Consider the following 19,486-nt stretch of genomic DNA (forward strand, 5'->3'; position numbering starts at 1 on the left):
TGTATATTGCTTCTCTTTTGATCAGAATAATAATGGATGGAAGATGTAATTGTCCTGGGTATAATAAAAAGGTTAAACTACGTTAGTATTATACGATCTGTGGTTAAACGAAGGAAAATCTGTACAGCGCCATCTATATTGTTTTTGAGGAACGTAGCCTGGAGTCCCTCATTACATAAAACTTTCTGAAGCGGTAATAAGTGGTAGATTGGTGGCAGTGGTAGGGATTTATGTTTGGAAAGTCAAACATTCTGCCTGAACCTGAGCATACACACACTAAAGGTGGTATTAATAAACTAATCTCAGCTTTGAGACGGCTCTCAAGTTCATGTCAATGTGACAGTTCTTAATATTAAAACAGGGACTTGAGCATAATCTTGAGGACAGTCTCAGCTGAGATTAGTTTATTAATACCACCCTTAAAGTGTAGCTATTATTATTTTACCTTCGTCGTTGTCGAGCTACGAGTAAGAAGAAGATGCTTTGGAATGTTATTGGAGTGTTGGTTCACTAATAAAAACGGAATTTTCCGGTAATATTAGACCTTTGAGTACGGTAGAACAAGGTACGAATTGTGCGATATTACTCCAGAGCCGTATTACGATGTTTCTCCTTGAAATATGTGTAACTCAGTGCATTATAGTGTAATTTTTAACGTTAATATGATTTTTTATTATACAAAGGCACGTAAAGTAATACAACATACTACATTTAATGAGTTATTTAAAGTTTTAAAGGGTACCTATACAGCTTTCCTGAAAATACACGCCATATACGTCATTTCTGTAGGTGCGATAGATATGACACGATTTTAACGAGCATGTTTTTGTCATTAATTTTTAGTATTATTACTACATTTAAATTGCGTCGGCACGCAACATACCGCAATTCGTAATACTCCTCCTTAGCAATAGGTATTTCCCAGATTTGCCAACAATCATCAAGCTGCATCTGCGCTCCCGCCCTGGGGAGTATCGGGAAATTCAGTCGTTCCGCGGGCGGCGTAGCGGAAAGACCTTCCTGACTCCTTACGCCACGTCAGCTTTTCCTCACTCCTTACGCCAGGTCACGCCACCCGGCGCAGTGTTTGACAAGTTTGGAGTTACTTTGGTAGAAACGTGCAGCATAATGTGTCAAGTGGGGAATTTTGTGGAAATTCGAGAATTAATGGGTTTTAACTGTTTGGTTTTGATTAGTTTATGTGGAAGTGTTTCGACATGAATTTGGATATTTTATATCGAGTTGTGGGATAGTGTACCTAACATGTTTTGTGTAATTTGTATGTTTCTGGGAGAAGAGATATTGTTAAACGTACCCAAGATCTCGTATTTTGCGGCTGTCAATTTCAACATTCGCGTCACGAATAGTTTCTACGCAATTTTTCTTTTTCAAATTAGGTTATTGGGGCTCTTATTAATTAAGCAAGAAGCCTTCAAAGTTTTAAGGCATCGTTTTTAATTTAGTATCTATACAGTAGGTAATATTGATTGTTTTCTAAGGATTCACGTATCTTATAACAAATAATAATTTTAAATGTCTTGAAAAAAGAAAGATATAAAAAAAAGAAAGAAAGGAAAAAAAAGAAAGTAAGAAAGGTATTGTCTGAAGTAAATAAGAGTCCACGATACCTCATAATATATGTTTATATGACACCAGAGGGACCTCCCGGCATCCCTCGCCCCTTATCTAATACATTGACATTAATAGAATCCTACAAATACTGGATGTAACAGACTTATTGGATGTGGAACTGCTACTTTAAGAAATGTAATAAATGTCAGAAAATAGTAACGTAACAAATTGGTAATAAATAACAAAATACTACAGTATACTAGTACTTTATACTAGTGTTAAATATAAAATAATCGATCTGTCTAATCTCGACTGATACATCACTGCTAATGAACGCAACACTTGCTTCTGTACTTTAACAGATCGAACTCGTACCGCGCATTGAAGCTATTGTAAAATTGTTATATAAACACTAATTGTAATTAACTAGTTGTTCTATCTAACACTAGATACCTCTCTAAATAAGTTAAAATGATGGATCTTTTCACTGTAAAAATCTTCTAAGCAATACATCACACTTGTGTTAAAAAAAGCAACGCTAAAAATCCAGACGTATTCATTGCATATTGTACCATCACAGAAACCGAACCAAGTAGCGTGGTTAATGTATTGATGTTTGAACTCTTTAAACGAGCGTACTATTTTATTGCCAAAATAAAATGTATAAGTATGGTTAAAAGTCGCTTCGAGGAGGCCGCTCTAACCACTAGACCTACCTGTACCTATACGGTCTACATTAAAAAACGTGATTGTTTGACTCTATAATTATGTACTCATGAACATTATTATCAACTACATACAACACGGAAATGTCTGTCTGCGACTGTAATTGACCCAATGAGGCAATGATCTTGACCATGAATACATTCCGCGTCTGCGCAAATTCCTCAATCAGTTGTAACCCTGCCATTAATACTATTACTTTACAATACTAAAGTCTATAGCTAAAGTAGCGTTTCGGGCTTTTACTTCCTCTATAACCGTTTACTTTAAAAATATATTAAAACTCTTTGTTGTAATTTAAAATAAGAACAATTTTTTTTTTATATTAACTTATGTACTTTTCTTGTAAAATTGTCACTACGAAATATACGTACCACTTTTTTTGACGTGAATTATTGTAGATTTGTCGCAGATGGCATTAACTACTTGGCCGGACAAATGGGGAGCGCTTAGGGCTCTTACCCGGTACAAAATTGAAGACAACAGGCCTGAGGATGCCCAGTTGGGTTCGACGGCTCAGGGCGTCGTCTGAGAGGAAGAATATTTGAAAGAATTAATCGACCCTTGAGGGTCGATAGCGATAAGCGCTGAATGAGGGTCGGTATCAGGGTTATGAGAATACGTGCCGCTACAACCTATATTTTCTCAGCTAAAACTAGTAAATAGAATACCTACTACTAGTTACTCGTTTATCATTTCCACAACATTTTGGGAATTGGAATCACATTAGAAAAATAGCCTAATCATTAAAAGCGATAAAACTGTTTATTTATTAGCTTCTAACAATTAAAACTCTCAATGTTTCAGTGGTATGTTTATATCTATGGTAAAATACAAATATTCTTTATTCATAAATCTATGTAGTAAACGTCAGAACGCAATAATTTTGCGTAGGTATTTCATTTATACTATGTTATTTTGGCAAACTTAATCTTTGTACTGTACACAGAGATACAAAGTTCTATCCTGTGTGTGTTATACATACCTATACGTATTATATCATCCATCGCGCATCATTACCCGGCATTACTCTGGATGTAACTGGCTGTGTGGGAGGTAAATGTTGCTCATGGTCACATTAGCAGGAAGAGGTATTAGCAGCTCTGTACATTGTTAACTGTCAAGGACTTGTTGAAAAGCGGATTCAGAAACCTAGAAGTTTGAAAGTTATAGGATTTGTTAAACTTTGGAAACCCATGCTCTTGGTGACATTAGCAGGAAGAGGTATTAGGAGCTGCTAATACAGAGCTCTGTACATTGTAAACTGTCAAGGACGTGTTGAAAAGCCGATTCAGAAACCTAGAAGTTTGGGAGTTATAGGCTTTGTTAAACTTTGGAAACTCGTGCTAATGTAAACTTTGGGTGGTATTAAAATTCATTTGGTTAAGCACTAACATCCGTATTCTAAGATGTTAACTCGAAACTTCCACCACTCGACTCGACCGCAGCTGAGCATTTTATTTGGTATTTTAAGTTGACATTTACGCTTGCTTCTCAATTTGAGGTCGCAGGTTCGAATCCAGTACAAGCCTAAACCAATGATTATCGAATTTGTTTTCGAATTCACGTTTAGATCATAAATTATTATCACGTGCTCAGCGGTGATACAAAACATCGTGAGGAAACCGACATTCCCGAGAAATGCATTTTCGGAGGTATGTGATTTAACCTGTATTGGGCTAGTTTTCTCTTCGCGAGTTGGAAGGTCAGACAGGTAGTCGCTTCTGTAAAAAACCGGACCTGTCACTTAGTAATAAGTATGCTTAGTTTTATAGCTGCTCATATATATATATATTTTTTAATTTTTTGTACTCGGTGTAAGAAAAAGTAACGGCTCCGAATTCTAACCCGGTTAAATGAGTAGAAGAGACATCCCTATACTATCATTGAAAGCATCCTGGAAAATTCGCAGGCTACGCTCAATTTTATCCCCCATTCATACCAAGCCATTGTGATACGAATGACATAGGTAATATGTGAGGGTCATAATTCTACCAGACACTCCGGCTTACGAACATGACACCCTAATTGGGTTCCATAAGTAGACAATTACGCTAACTTCTTTTAGGTTATTAAATTACTAAGCTTTTGCTAGTGACTCTTTGGTGTTAGACAATTTTTTCGGTGACGTGTGGGTACTTAAGTTCATTTTGAAATGGTTGTACCTCTGACTACCCCAAATGGGATGTGGTCGTGAATTTAATATGTTATGTTCTGTGTTTGTAAATTTAATTTAAAGACACAATCATGACTACTAGATTGACTCTAATTATAATGACTAAAACAAATTCAATTCTGTTGCAGAATATAAAATGGAATTTATTAACGGTTAGATTTGCGGTTTTTAAACAGTTCGAAATTAAAAAAATAGTTCTCTGATCTGAACTGGAAGCAGGTAGGTAACTAATGGCAAACTTTCTTCGTGCACATTAATTCGTCCAATTTTTACCCTAATTACATTCAATGGTAGCAATTTGGCAGCCATACAATTCGGTTGAAGCCAATCAGGCTATGTTACGTGACGAATTCTGGTACAAGTATTAACCTAATGTCAAGAACAATCTATTCGTAGCCTTGCCCCGGTTGTAGTTTCGAAATTGTTATGAAATACCCTAGTTACACTTTGTAACCGGTGGGTACCAATATCCACTTTAAATGTAGGTTATATTTTGTCCCCAACACAAAACCCCTTTACTGACAACTCAAGACCCGTGCCCAGCAGTGGGACGTATATAGACTAATTTATGTGTGTGTTATTGTAATGTTTATAACTTATAATTGTCTTTAGAAATCACAACATACGTCCCACTGCTGGGCAAGGGCCTCTCCTTGATCAATCAGATGTTATATACCGTACTACCCTGCTCTACAGTGGGTTGGTGAAGGTATTTTCATATAAAACCTCATTTGCCAGTTTTTGCAATCAAGAAAAGCAATAACTTAGGTATTATTTTGACTATTTTTTAATTGATGATTTAATTTATCATCAAATAGAAATAGGCAAATCATACACAAACATAAGTTTATGACTATATTTCCATGATGAACTAAATACCCACGGCGCACCAGCTTTCTTTTAGACCATGGTGACCCGTATCGCCGTTAAAATAAAGCGCAAGTAAACATTGAACAGGGTAAATAAATGGAAATTAAAGAAAGTAGCCAAGTACACAGCAGTGCTTTAAAGAGAATTGTTTTCTGAAATAGCACTTAAAACTAGACAGGTTCTCCCTCTGGTAAGTTATTGTTGGCAATTCAATTAGTTTACTCATTTAATGCAAAGTGTATTGCGAAACGTTCACAAGAGAATAATGTTACTCTTTTTAACCAGATTAAAGTATGTGAAGAAAGTATCTTCCTTGCGATAACCGTTTTTTTTTTTTTAACACGTTGAACGCCATGACAGACACCATATGCCCGGCGATGGACTTACCCCTGATTTGTCCAAAAATCGTAGAGACTTTTTTGTGAATGTTGTCTGGAAATAACTAAAAAATAATAGGCCGCTTAAGGAAAACGCGATCTACTCATTCTTTTCCGAAATGTCCAACACCAGTGTCTACCATCTGTCCCGCAACTCACTCGGCTAGACCATGAATTTTAGTCTGGCGTTCAACGTGTTAAGTATTGCTGTTTTTTTTGTGACTCTACAAAGGTAAATTGTTTGTATTTTACTTTTCAAGACGTTTTTTCACAATACCATAATCCGCCTGCCTGGATGTTCTTTTGTTATTTATAAGTTCATAATATAAAAATAATAGAAAATGTATCCTTCATGATAGGTAGATAATTTCTGGATAAATTCCTACAGCTGAAAGTAACTCGAATTTGCTAAATGGGGTTTCCTTTCATAAAGTTCAGTCGGATAAAATATATTTTTGCCACGTGACTGCGCATGACGTCAATCTATTACTGAATGAAAAGGAGGGGTGATGGACTGAGTTATATTATATCAGATCCGTTGTAGTCCAGCTGGAAGAACGCTCGACCCTGACTGTGAGGTCGCAGGTTCAAATCCCAGCATTGGCCTAAACCGATTATTTTCGCATTCATATTTGAATCATAAATTGATTATCACATGTTCAGCGGTGAAAAAAAACGTAGTGAGAAAAGCCACATTCCCGAGAAATGCGTTTCGGAGGTATGTGACCTAGCTCTTGAGCTAGGTTTCCCTTCGCGGGTTGGAAGGTCAGACAGGCAGTCGCTTCTGCAAAAAATGGAGCTGCAAATCTTTTGTCGTTAGTGGAACCCGTTTGAAATTAAGTAAGACTAGAGAGATGTGATTAATATTTAACGTACAAATCAATTTTATTTTATTATGAAACAAACATAACATAACATAAACTGCCTATATACGTCCCACTGCTGGGCACAGGCCTCCCCTCAATCAACCGGAGGGGGTATGGAGCATACTTCACCACGCTGCTCCACTGCGGGTTGGTGGAGGTGTTTTTACGGCTAATAGCCGGGACCAACGGCTTAACGTGCCCTCCGAAGCACGGAATCATCTTACTTTTTCGGACAATCAGGTGATTCAAGCCTGAAAAGTCCTTACCAAACAAAGGACAGTCTCACAAAGTGATTTCGACAATGTCCCCATCGGGAATCGAACCCGGACCTCCAGATCGTGAGCCTAACGCTCTAACCACTAGACCACGGAGGCTGTTATTTATTTTTTACCGTACGTACGTACGTACGTACGTATATTTATTTAACGTACAAATCAATTTTATTATGAAACAAACATTCACGAAAAATCTTTGTTATTCACGGGGTTACCACCTCAGAAGGCTTGGTGAGGTGTGGGTACTTAGTCCATCCATCGCAAGATGAACTCATATTGCGATGGATGTAGCTCTTGTTATGTTATGTTCACGTGAATGACAACAAAAAATTACAACTTTCTCAATACATGTTTGATCCGAGAAGTACATAATACTTTACATTCATCATCATCAGCCCATTAACGTCCCCACTGCTGGGGCACGGGCCTTCCCTATGGATGGATAGGGAGATCGGGCCTTAAACCATCACGCGGGCCCAGTGCGGATTGATGGTTATTAACGACTGCTAATGCAGCCGGGACCAACGGCTTAACGTGCCTTCCGAAGCACGGAGGAGCTCGAGATGAAAACTTTTTTTTTTGTGGTCACCCATCCTATGACCGGCCTTTGCGAAAGTTGCTTAACTTCAACAATCGCAGACCGAGCGCGTTTACCGCTGCGCCACCGAGCTCCTCAAGTCTTTAAATTCTTATTACATTAGGTATATAAAAGAACTTTTCGACGCCAGAGAAAATATGTTTTCCTAAGCGCGTGATTTTCATCGCGGATATAAAGTTCATCCGGGTTACTTTGGTCGGCTTATCTGAATCTCATTAGTGTGTACGTAACACGTGTTTGTGAGTCTTATACGCAATCTACTTTGCGGGAAAATAATAGTTAGATATATTATACGATTAGTATCACAGCTTTGTGACTTTATAAGTTTGAATTCCTGTTTGGATCATAGATAATTGATATCACGTGGCCTCCGTGGTCCAGTAGTTTGAGCATTGGGGTCACGATCCGGAGATCCCGGGTTCAAATCCCGGTGGGCACAAAAATCACTTTGTGATCCCTAGTTTTGTCAAGACATTACGGGCTGATCACCTGATCATCGGAAGGCACGTTAAGCCGTTGGTCCCGGTTACTACTTACTGATGTAAGTAAGTAGTCATTACATGAGCCATGTCAGTGCCATAGTAACCCTGACACCAGGTTTGCTGGGGTTGTTAATTCACCTAACAACCCACACGATAGAAGAAGATGGATTTCTGCCATGTTTTGCAATAATATTACCTGTCCTACCGTTTGTAAAAGTCGCAATCTCATATAAAACTTGATCGCTTCTGCAATGGCAATGATAACCATCGTCGCATCGTTATCGTTATCACATTAATATCGTTGTTGTGTAAATAACGATAACTTGTATCAACAACGGAATCGTTGTGCTTCAGTGCGGTCCCACTCTCGTGTTGATTAAAACGTCTTCCAGTCTGACATTCAGAGCTCAGTCGAGACACATTGTGACATATTACCTACACTATTAGTGTGGATTGTGTTTTAAATAGTGAAGTGAAGTGCATATTCAAATCTCTTTAAATTTTGCTCTCTTTTGAGATTGTCTTCTCTTTGTTTTTTTTTCGGTTACGTTTAGCTTCGATGCTTATAGGATTGTTATTCTAGCGTTATCCCGTTTCCTCATGGTCCGCTTACCTAACCTGAAGATTTGACAGGTCCGGTTTTTTACAGAAGCGACTATCTGATTTTCCAACCCGCGAAGGTAAAACCAGCCCAATACAAGTTAGGTTGTTATTATACGTAATATAATCAAATTCTGATTTATGATTTAAAATGTTTTTATTTTTTTATTTTATGAATTTAAATATAATTAACGCGTAATTCTCTCTCTCCGTTGCCTTCCCCGTACGTTACGTAACATGGAAATCATTTTAAAATAATTATATTTTTCTGGTCATTTCTTAAAATAAGACACTCAGTATGGTCGGATAAGAGCCATCATCAGCGCACCGCAGTAGTTAATGTATTCAGATGGGTACTGGAACCACCTACTTATTCAGGTTAACCCGTAGAATGTCGAAACGTGGATCTACAAGATGCAATAGGTATCCCGACAGATCTAGGGTTAATGTAAGCATCTGTTGCGGTCATTACAGATTCCATCTAGTGTAGTGTTTGTAATTCCGAGCATGTACTAGATCCTAGTACGTCTTACTTTACATCTAGTAGGTACTCAATGCAACAGCGGTACTTATAATTAAACACCGCGAAGATCTCTCAGTAAAATACACACTGCGTCATGGAAAAAGATTAGAATTAGGTACCATATCTAGACTGGTCTTACATTCTTCTAGTCCGCACATGATGTCCATCAAAATTAATAAACTGCCAACCATATAAAAAAAGAATAAATATAGAAGAAACAAGTGACGAAATCTTTATTAAAAAATAAAAGAACTTCTAGTGAATATCTTAAAGCTTCCTTCTCTTTTGTTGTGCTCAAAAGGGTCTGTGAAGGATGTGAAACTCATATATTATGTAACTTAGTAACTTGTACACCATTCTAGTATGAAAAAAAAGATTATTGAATATTGAATACTCAAAAGTACCCGTCAAATGATAAAATCCCTCTAAATCTGATTATATTGGAGATAATTCCGCTATAACTAGTCCAGTGCGCCAATTATAATTAAAATAATAATAGTTATCAATACGATAATATAATCTAGATTGTACTTTAGATACTATTGAACTTGTTAGTCATCGGTTTGTGGCCTGATGTTAAATACGGCAGCAAAATAATATGATCTAATACCTATGTAGTACCACCACAAAGGTATCTATGATAAATATAAAGATGAACATACAAACATACCAATAACAATCCATAAACTACGCAATAACACAACTTGTAACCATTCGCATATTTAATGAACACCCACTCGTACGCACATATTCTTATACTTAAATCAAAAAGAACTCAAAATAAACTTAACGTTATTTGAAGTAGTTTTGCAAATTATTTTAAAATATAAAGATTTATTAAGATTACTTCCATAAATATAGAATTTAATTTCGCCATCTCTTCTCCCAGTGACAATAAATACCCCAAAAGTGCCATAAAAGTGTACCTAAAATAAATAAATAGTGGCTAAAGACATTGTTAAAATAGTTTTGTAAATTATTTTAAAATATAAAGATTTATTAAGATTATTTCTTTAAATATTTAATTTAATTTCGTCATCTCTTCTCCCAGTGACAATAAATACCCCAAAGGACCCTAAAAGTGTACCTAAAATAAATAAATAAATAGGTGGCTAAAGACATTGTGGATTATAGCGATGGAAATGCTAAGAATGGCATTGTTACCTCTAACCCTCACCGTCGGACTCACATACCTGAACGTCAGAATGTAAGTTTTTAAGTGTAAACTGTTTTACGGATTACGTATTTATAATAATCAGAGATGGTTACCTAAAACATGCTCGAAATAATGTATTTTTATACCTAATTTGATTAGGACAGGAATTGTCGTCATGTGGTACGCTGGCTTTTCAAATTTCGATTCGAACCCCAGTACCGGCCTGCACGAAGTTATTAATTTATCTTAAGTGCAGTTTTCACTAACTCAGTTGGCTCGACCATTAGAGACGGCGATGCGGCTCACCGCCGCATGTTGGTCTAACAGAAAGCTCGGTGAGGTGTGGGTACTTAGTTCATCTTACGAAGGATGTGGCTTGAGCTACTCCAATTGAGACATAGTCGTGAGCGTATGAAGAGGTGTCAAAATTCATCACATTAGACAACAAAGAAATTAAGCAGCGATTGTTTTTCTCCGTAGTAAATTGGTTAAACATGGATTAAATCGCTAGATTAACAACGAAAATGTTTTCATTGTAGATTAATCCATGAAAGGCGGCAATGTAGCGTAATAAAAGGAGCAAATTGAATTTTCTTATCACCATAACGACCTTCTAAAGCACATAAAAGTGCAATTTACGGAGCAGCTCTAGATTTCATTCGTGAAGTATATCACTACAACATTGTAATTTGTTCTTGCTTGCTATGAACGTCTTTCACAATAAATATAAGTACTTAGTCGAAAAGTAGGTAAAAATAGTCATAATTAATATCTAATACAGTAGCAGTAACGAGTATATTATGTTAAAAATGCTTTACCACAGAAGAGATCCGCTTCGTTCTGCACACTCCCGTACTCATGTCTTAGCATTGAGTTTTAAAAGAGGTATTATTACATACCTAAACTCACGCCTATATCCCACCGGGGTAAGCAGAGACTATGGAATTCCATTTGCTTCGATCCTGACATACTTCTCTTGCTTCCTCCGCATTCATCAATCGTTTCATACACGCACGCCGGTTCATAATGAAATGAACCTTTTCTAAGGACATCTCCAATTTGCTCGATGTACGTCCTTTTAGGTCTAAAGGGTAGTAGGTATTATTCTCTGTACATAGGTAAACATAACAAAAGCTCACAACTGTATTCCCAATCGGACTAATGCCGCGTACAGACTGGTGAAACGTAACATGAAATATAACATGTAAAATTAAAAATCTCAAAGATCAATAGAACATCAACCTTCCTAACCTCCTCCTATCTGTTTGCCAACAGGAACTCTTACAGTAGAAGAGGTGTACAAGGACAGAGACCAATTCGCGGGTCTGGTTCGCGAGGTAGCAGCCCCAGACGTGGGGCGGATGGGCATCGAGATCCTGTCCTTCACGATCAAGGACGTGTACGATGACGTCCAGTACCTGGCCAGCTTGGGCAAGGCGCAAACCGCGGCCGTCAAGCGCGACGCGGATGTTGGAGTCGCGCAGGCTAACAGGGACGCTGGCATCAGGGTAAGTCTTATACTTGATGCTATAATCTTGTGTCACGATCAAAGCAGTACAAAGAAGACAAGGGAATTCCATAGTTTTTTGTTACCCCGGCGGGAAATAGGCGTGGATTTATGTATATGTGTACGCGCTGTACCGCGCTTTGGTTAGCGACAAACTTGCGGAGGAGAGGGAAATCGAAAGCACGCGACTGTTACTTGTCTGTCGAGATGGCATCGAGATCTTGTCCTTCACCCTCCTTCACCATCAAGGACGTGACGTCCAGTATCTGAGCAGCGGCCGTCAAACGCGACGCGACGCGACGCGGGAATCGAAGGTTTCACTATAGTCTAATCGCGAGGCTTGTACCGAGGCTTACCTACATGAAAACATGGCGACAAACGTGCGGGAGAGTAAAAGTCTGTCGAGATGAGCATTGAGATCCTTACCTGACGCCTCTTTGATTCTTTGAAAAGATATGATAAACATACAGATTATCACAATCGCTTGTGTATATTCCAGCAAGTTAAAGCGAACCACAGCACAGGGGTGCTAATAAATTCAGGAGTTTTAGAGGTGCTAATTAGGGAGTCTTTCCTAAGATTTGTTTTATTAACGCACATGTTGTGTATACATTCACACAGGAGGCGGAGTGCGAGAAGAGCGCGATGGACGTGAAGTACTCGATGGACACCAAGATTGAGGACAACACCCGCCTCTTCAAGCTGCAGAAGGCGCAGTTCGACCAGGAAGTCAACACCGCTGTAAGTCTACACATCATAATGCTTACTTTCTTTCTGAATATTGATATTAAAATCAATTTCCCTGCGCTCTGTGGTCCTGTGGTACACACCGGCTCACTTGTGGTACACCGGTTTGTTATGGTCCTGTGGTACTGTCATGAGCAATATCATGTACCCACTTTAGAACCTTTTCGCACTGTCATCATCATCAGCCCATAAACGTCCCCACTGCTGGGGCACGGGCCTTCCCTATGGATGGATAGGGAGATCGGGCCTTAAACCATCACGCGGGCCCAGTGCGGATTGATGGTTATTAACGACTGCTAATGCAGCCGGGACCAACGGCTTAATGGGCCTTCCGAAGCACGAAGGAGCTCGAGATGAAAACTATTTTTTTTGTGGTCACCCATCCTATGACCGATCTTTGCGAAAGTTGCTTAACTTCAACAATCGCAGACCGAGCGCGTTTACCGCTGCGCCACCGAGCTCCTTAATGTGACATGGTTTCAAAGTGTATACATATTAGTACTCGTGACCGTACACTGGCTTGCACTGTGGTCGAGTGGTATACTAACTGACTGTGGTCCTGTGGTACACCAACTTGTTTCTCAATCGGGAAACGCCGGTACGAACCCCACCGGACTTGCATCAATGAGTTATTAATTTATGTCAAGTGCAGTTTTCACTAACACAGTTGGCTCGACCACTATAGACGGCGATACGACTCAGCATCTATCACGTTGGTCTATCAGAAAGCTCGGTGAGGTGTGAGTACTTTGTTGTTGTTGTGATGGATGTACCTGTGACTACCGCAATTGGGATAAAGTCATGAGCTTTTGTATGATAATTCATTTATTTGATTCCCAGAAAGCCGAGGCCGCGTTGGCGTACGAGTTGCAAGCCGCGAAAATCAAACAGAAAATACGAAACGAGGAAATTCAGATCGAAGTTGTTGAGCGTCGCAAGCAGATCGAGGTGAGAACAAACTTACTTGGAATAAATTACCTTTTCCTTGCAGTATTCCAGGAAAACGGGTCGAAGTTTTCCTTAATTACAAATCAGGTGAGGAAGAATAACTTAATGTGGAATGAATACTTAGAACAGTTAACACACGTATTAAGGTTTCTTGACGAATAATCTTTGTAAATAACGACTTGCGACTAAATGATTAATTTCTTCTGAAGCCAGTCGATAATTTTATCGTTGTGTGTTTAGTGTTTTGACTAGCCTTAATTAAATAAAATAGCCATGAAGATATCACAACGGTAAGAGCGTCAAATTCGTACTCACGAATTTGTCGTTCTTATATTCGTAGGACTTTCTTCCTAAACCGTCTTCCCCGGATATTGTCTTTAAAACTTCAGGAATACGTTGATGGGCACTGTCTCGATTCCAAGTGTCATATTATAATGAATGAAAGGTCAACGACCCACTGGTCATGTATCCTTATATAAAAACCATCATGTCCCACGTTCCAGGTGGAACAACAAGAGATCCTGCGTCGTCAGGAGGAGTTGTCGGCCACGGTGAAGCTGCCTGCAGAGGCTGAAGCTTACCGTCTGCAGGCCATCGCCGAGGGAAAACGGTAAGTGCACTTTTTATAAAGCCAAAGAAGAAAGTTGTCGCGTGTTAACCATACATGAGAGAGGTTACAAAGGCCACATTGCAACAGTTCAGCTGTAAAAGCTATATTGCTATTTGACTATTGTTGGCATTGCGCATTTATACGCGCAAATGTCAAATTGCAATATTGCTTTTATTGCAAATGTCGAATTGCGATATTGCTCTGGTTTGGCCTGTTTAAATAGTATAAGTTTGATTTGATTCCATGTGGTATTTTCAACTCCCCAGGGAAATATTACAGTCTTCTTCAACTTACATACAAATACAAAATCGTTGCAATCGTTTCAGCACCCAAACTGTGGAGGCAGCCAAGGCAGACGCGGAGCGCATCAAGGTGCTTGGTCTGGCCGAAGCCACGGCCATCGGCGACGTGGGTAAGGCAGACGCCGAGCGGATGCTGGCCAAAGCCAAGGTCTACAAGCAGTATGGAGAGGCTGCCATCATGGCCCTTGTGCTTGAGGCGTTACCCAAGGTACGGCATATACCATATTATACAGACGATAAAGTTATGATAGTGTTGTTGTGTTTAGTTATCATTTTGGTTTGATTGGGATGTTTGTGAAAGTAAATCTTATACTTGCTTCTAGACGCAGTTATACTTAATTTTAATATACTCCGTATATTCCCAACAGATCGCCGCAGAAGTATCAGCACCGCTCGCGAAGACAGACGAGATCGTGCTGGTGGGTGACGGCGGCGCGACTGGCGAGGTGGCGCGCCTGGCAAGCGGCATCCCGCCCGCCGTGAAAACGCTCACCGGGCTCGACCTCACGCAGGTCTTGAAGCGTCTGCATCCCACCCCCGCAGGTGAGCGATGTTCTTAATATGAGACTCAGTGTATGGATGCAAACCGGTCTAGGTGATTGCTGAGCTTGTGTATGAATGGAAGCGATTTAAAAAAAAACATGGATCGCCTTCAGCTATTTATCTTCACGTTGTTTTTGGCGCAACAATTAGGTTGTAGAAAGGACAATATTAATTTTCTGAAGAAGGGTATCTTTGCTATTTGAACAACGCGAATTTATTAATTTATCAATAAAAAAATCTCTTTTCAGAACCTGTCGCAACTCCTGCTTCGGGTAAAAAGGTAGCTGCGTGCTAAGGAGCCGAAGCCCCGACAGAAACCAGTCTGCCATACCTATACCAGCAAATATGAAGTAACTCAACGATGGAATACTCTCGATCAGGCTGTACAACATTGAATCTCTGCCTTCCTTAAAAAAAACATTTAAAACTGTAGACGATTTTGAAATTCGAAAGAACTGTTCAGAAGAAAAGTGGTTTGTATTATTTAAAGTGTTTCATTTTAAGTGATGTTGATGTGTATTTGTATAAGTACAAAAATCCCACCTTTGATATTATTAATTGTTCAATTACGGGCCTAGAATACGTATTCGTTGTAATATGTACGTGTCTAGGCAAATAATACCTCCATATTGTATTTAATACTAACTTATTTTATTATTATCAAATAAATGGTATACTTACATAGAAAACTCAAATTTATATAAAAAACTAGATGTCGCGTGGTTCGCTCGCAGCAAGCTGCTCGCGTGTCTTGTTTTCCCGCCATTTTTGTACCGCGATAGAATTTGACCAAGACTTGAATAGGTCTCGTGAAATCAAAAAAGTTCTAGGTGCTATAGTTTTGCCAGGCCGTAGGGTGTCTCCCTGATGCGGAGCTGTTTTCCAAGATGACGATCCGATCACACCCCTATACATAATTTTTACTCCCGAGACATTTTCTGGGAAAACAAAAATTTATATGGCGGCCATCTTGTTTTTCGGCAATTTTGTTTTTTTTTCACCGCCGATAAATTTTGACCAAGATTTAAATAGGTTTTGTGAAAACAAAAATGTTCCAGGTGCGATAGTTTCGCCAGGCCTTAGGGTGTCTCCTTGATGCGGAGCAGTTTTTGAAGGTCGGGAAGCATTTCCATACATGACATTTTGATCACATCCTTTTTACATCATATTCACCCCCGAGGCATTTTCGAGAAAACCGAAAATTTTGTATGGCGGCCATCTTGATTTTCCGCCATTTTGATTTTTTTTCACCGGTGATAAAATTTGACCAAGGTTTAAATACTTTGAGCGAAAAAAGAATTGTTCCAGGTGCGATAGTTTCGCCACGCCGTAGGGTGTCTCCCTGATGCGGAGCAGTTTTCAAAGATTGAGAACATTTTTCGGACTCGACAAGACACTCCGATTATACTCCCATTCACAGTTTTTACCCCCGAGGCATTTTCGGGAAAAACGAAAATTTTGTATGGCGGCCATCTTGTTTTTCCGCCATTTTGTTTTTTTTTTCACCGGCGAATGGATTTGACTAAGATTTAAATAGGTTTCGCGAAATAAAAATTGCTCCAGGTTTTATAGTTTTGCCAGGCCGTAGGGTGTCTCCCTGATGCGGAGCAGTTTTCGAAAACCTGGAAGTATACCCGTACTCAACATGACGATCCGATCATATCCCTATACATCATTTTTACCCTCGAGGCATTTTCAGGAAAAACGAAAATTTTGTATGGCGGCCATCTTGTTTTTCCGCCATTTTGGTTTTTTTTCACCGGGGATTGGATTTGACCAAGATTTAAATAGGTTTCGTGAAAAAAATATTGCTCCAGGTTTTATAGTTTTGCCAGGCCGTAGGGTGTCTCCCTGATGCGGAGCAGTTTTTCAAGATCGAGCAGTACTGAAATACTCAACATGACGATCCGATCACATCCCTATACATCATTTTTACCCTCGAGGCATTTTCAGGAAAAACGAAAATTTTGTATGGCGGCCATCTTGTTTTTCCGCCATTTTGGTTTTTTTTCACCGGCGATTGGATTCGACCAAGATTTAAATATGTTTCGCGAAAGAAAAATTGCTCCAGGTTTTCTAGTTTTGCCAGGCCGTAGGGTGTCTCCCTGATGCGGAGCAGTTTCTGAAGATCTAAAAGTATTTCCATACTCATCAAGAAGTTCAGATCACACCCCCCATACATCATTTTTACCTCCGAGGCAATTTTTAAAAAAACAAAATTTTGTATGGCGGCCATCTTGTTTTTGCGCCATTTTGTTTTTTTTTTCACCGGCGATTGAATTTGACCAAGATTTAAATAGGTTTTGCGAAAAAAAAATTGATCCAGGTATAATAGTTGCGCCAGACTGTACGGCGTCTCCCTGATGCGGAGCAGTTTTCCAAGATCTGGAAGTTTTCCCATACTCACCGGAAGATCTTGATCACATCTCCCATACATCATTTTCACCCCCCGACGCTCCTTCTGGGAGAACAACCCTGTCAGTGAGTCAGTGAGTGAGTCAGTCAGTGGGTTTGTAGCTATATATATTATAACTAGATGTCGCGTGGTTCGCTCGCAGCAAGCTGCTCGCGTGTCTTGTTTTCCCGCCATTTTTGTACCGCGATAGAATTTGACCAAGACTTGAATAGGTCTCGTGAAATCAAAAAAGTTCTAGGTGCTATAGTTTTGCCAGGCCGTAGGGTGTCTCCCTGATGCGGAGCTGTTTTCCAAGATGACGATCCGATCACACCCGTATACATAATTTTTACTCCCGAGACATTTTCTGGGAAAACAAAAATTTATATGGCGGCCATCTTGTTTTTCGGCAATTTTGTTTTTTTTTCACCGCCGATAAATTTTGACCAAGATTTAAATAGGTTTTGTGAAAACAAAAATGTTCCAGGTGCGATAGTTTCGCCAGGCCTTAGGGTGTCTCCTTGATGCGGAGCAGTTTTTGAAGGTCGGGAAGCATTTCCATACATGACATTTTGATCACATCCTTTTTACATCATATTCACCCCCGAGGCATTTTCGAGAAAAACGAAAATTTTGTATGGCGGCCATCTTGATTTTCCGCCATTTTGATTTTTTTTCACCGGTGATAAAATTTGACCAAGGTTTAAATACTTTGAGCGAAAAAAGAATTGTTCCAGGTGCGATAGTTTCGCCACGCCGTAGGGTGTCTCCCTGATGCGGAGCAGTTTTCAAAGATTGAGAACATTTTTCGTACTCGACAAGACACTCCGATTATACTCCCATTCACAGTTTTTACCCCCGAGGCATTTTCGGGAAAAACGAAAATTTTGTATGGCGGCCATCTTGTTTTTCCGCCATTTTGTTTTTTTTTTCACCGGCGAATGGATTTGACTAAGATTTAAATAGGTTTCGTGAAAAAATTATTGCTCCAGGTTTTATAGTTTTGCCAGGCCGTAGGGTGTCTCCCTGATGCGGAGCAGTTTTCGAAAACCTGGAAGTATACCCGTACTCAACATGACGATCCGATCATATCCCTATACATCATTTTTACCCTCGATGCATTTTCAGGAAAAACGAAAATTTTGTATGGCGGCCATCTTGTTTTTCCGCCATTTTGGTTTTTTTTCACCAAGGATTGGATTTGACCAAGATTTAAATATGTTTCGCGAAATAAAAATTGCTCCAGGTTTTATAGTTTTGCCAGGCCGTAGGGTGTCTCCCTGATGCGGAGCAGTTTTTCAAGATCGAACAGTTTTTCCATACTCAGCTTGACGTTTTGATCACACCCCCATACATATTTTTTACCTCCGAGACATTTTCTGGAAAAACGAAATTTTGTATGGCGGCCATCTTGTTTTTCCACCATTTTGTTTTTTTTTCACCGACAATAGAATTTGACCAAGATTTAAATAGGTTTCGTGAAAAAAGAATCGTTCCAGGTGCGATAGTTTTCCCAGGCCGTAGGGTGCTGCCCTGATGCGGAGCAGTTTTTGAAGGTCGGGAAAAATTTCTATACTCAACATCACATTTTGATCGCATCCCTCTTACATCATATTCACCCCCGAGGCATTTTCGAGTAAAACGAAAATTTTGTATGGCGGCCATCTTGATTTTCTGCCATTTTGATTTTTTTTCACCGGCGACAAAATTTGACCAAGGTTTAATTACGTTGTGCGAAAAAAAAATTGTTCCAGATGTGATAGTTTCGCCAGGCCGTAGGGTGTCTCCCTGATGCGGAGCAGCTATCGGAAACCAAGACATATTTTCATACTCGACATGACGGTCCGATCATATTCCTATACATCATTTTTACCCTCGAGGCATTTTCAGGAAAAACGAAAATTTTGTATGGCGGCCATCTTGTTTTTCCGCCATTTTGGTTTTTTTTCACCGGGGATTGGATTTGACCAAGATTTAAATATGTTTCGCGAAATAAAAATTGCTCCAGGTTTTATAGTTTTTCCAGGCCGTAGGGTGTCTCCCTGATGCGGAGCAGTTTCTGAAGATCAAGAAGTATTTACATACTCAACATGACATTCCGATTACACCCCAATACATTGTTTTTGCCTCCGAGACATTTTCTAGAAAAACAAAATTTTGTATGGCGGCCATCTTGTTTTTCCGCCATTTTGATTTTTTTTCACCGGCGATTGAAT

The 19,486-nt window shown here is 39.4% G+C and overlaps 1 protein-coding gene across 5 annotated transcripts in view; it reads left to right on the top strand.

Annotated features, from left to right (window-relative positions):
• The window catches only part of LOC126376112 (flotillin-2), a 313,335-nt gene extending 297,890 nt beyond the window's left edge, over positions 1–15,445 (top strand). For 2 of the 5 annotated variants that reach the window (XM_050023277.1, XM_050023279.1), the window contains 7 exons: positions 11,494–11,726; positions 12,347–12,466; positions 13,313–13,420; positions 13,924–14,030; positions 14,357–14,540; positions 14,701–14,875; positions 15,156–15,445. In XM_050023277.1, coding sequence (XP_049879234.1) covers positions 11,494–11,726; positions 12,347–12,466; positions 13,313–13,420; positions 13,924–14,030; positions 14,357–14,540; positions 14,701–14,875; positions 15,156–15,229 — 1,001 coding nt within the window. In that variant the 3' untranslated portion in view covers positions 15,230–15,445. Of the gene's footprint in view, positions 1–8,285; positions 8,412–9,951; positions 10,270–11,493; positions 11,727–12,346; positions 12,467–13,312; positions 13,421–13,923; positions 14,031–14,356; positions 14,541–14,700; positions 14,876–15,123 lie in introns of those variants that run through there. The other 3 variants (XM_050023280.1, XM_050023281.1, XM_050023278.1) reach the window with 3 other exon arrangements.
• Positions 15,446–19,486: the final 4,041 nt, after the last annotated feature.

Source organism: Pectinophora gossypiella, chromosome 20 (genome assembly GCF_024362695.1).
Source record: "Pectinophora gossypiella chromosome 20, ilPecGoss1.1, whole genome shotgun sequence".
Lineage (NCBI taxonomy): Eukaryota > Metazoa > Arthropoda > Insecta > Lepidoptera > Gelechiidae > Pectinophora > Pectinophora gossypiella.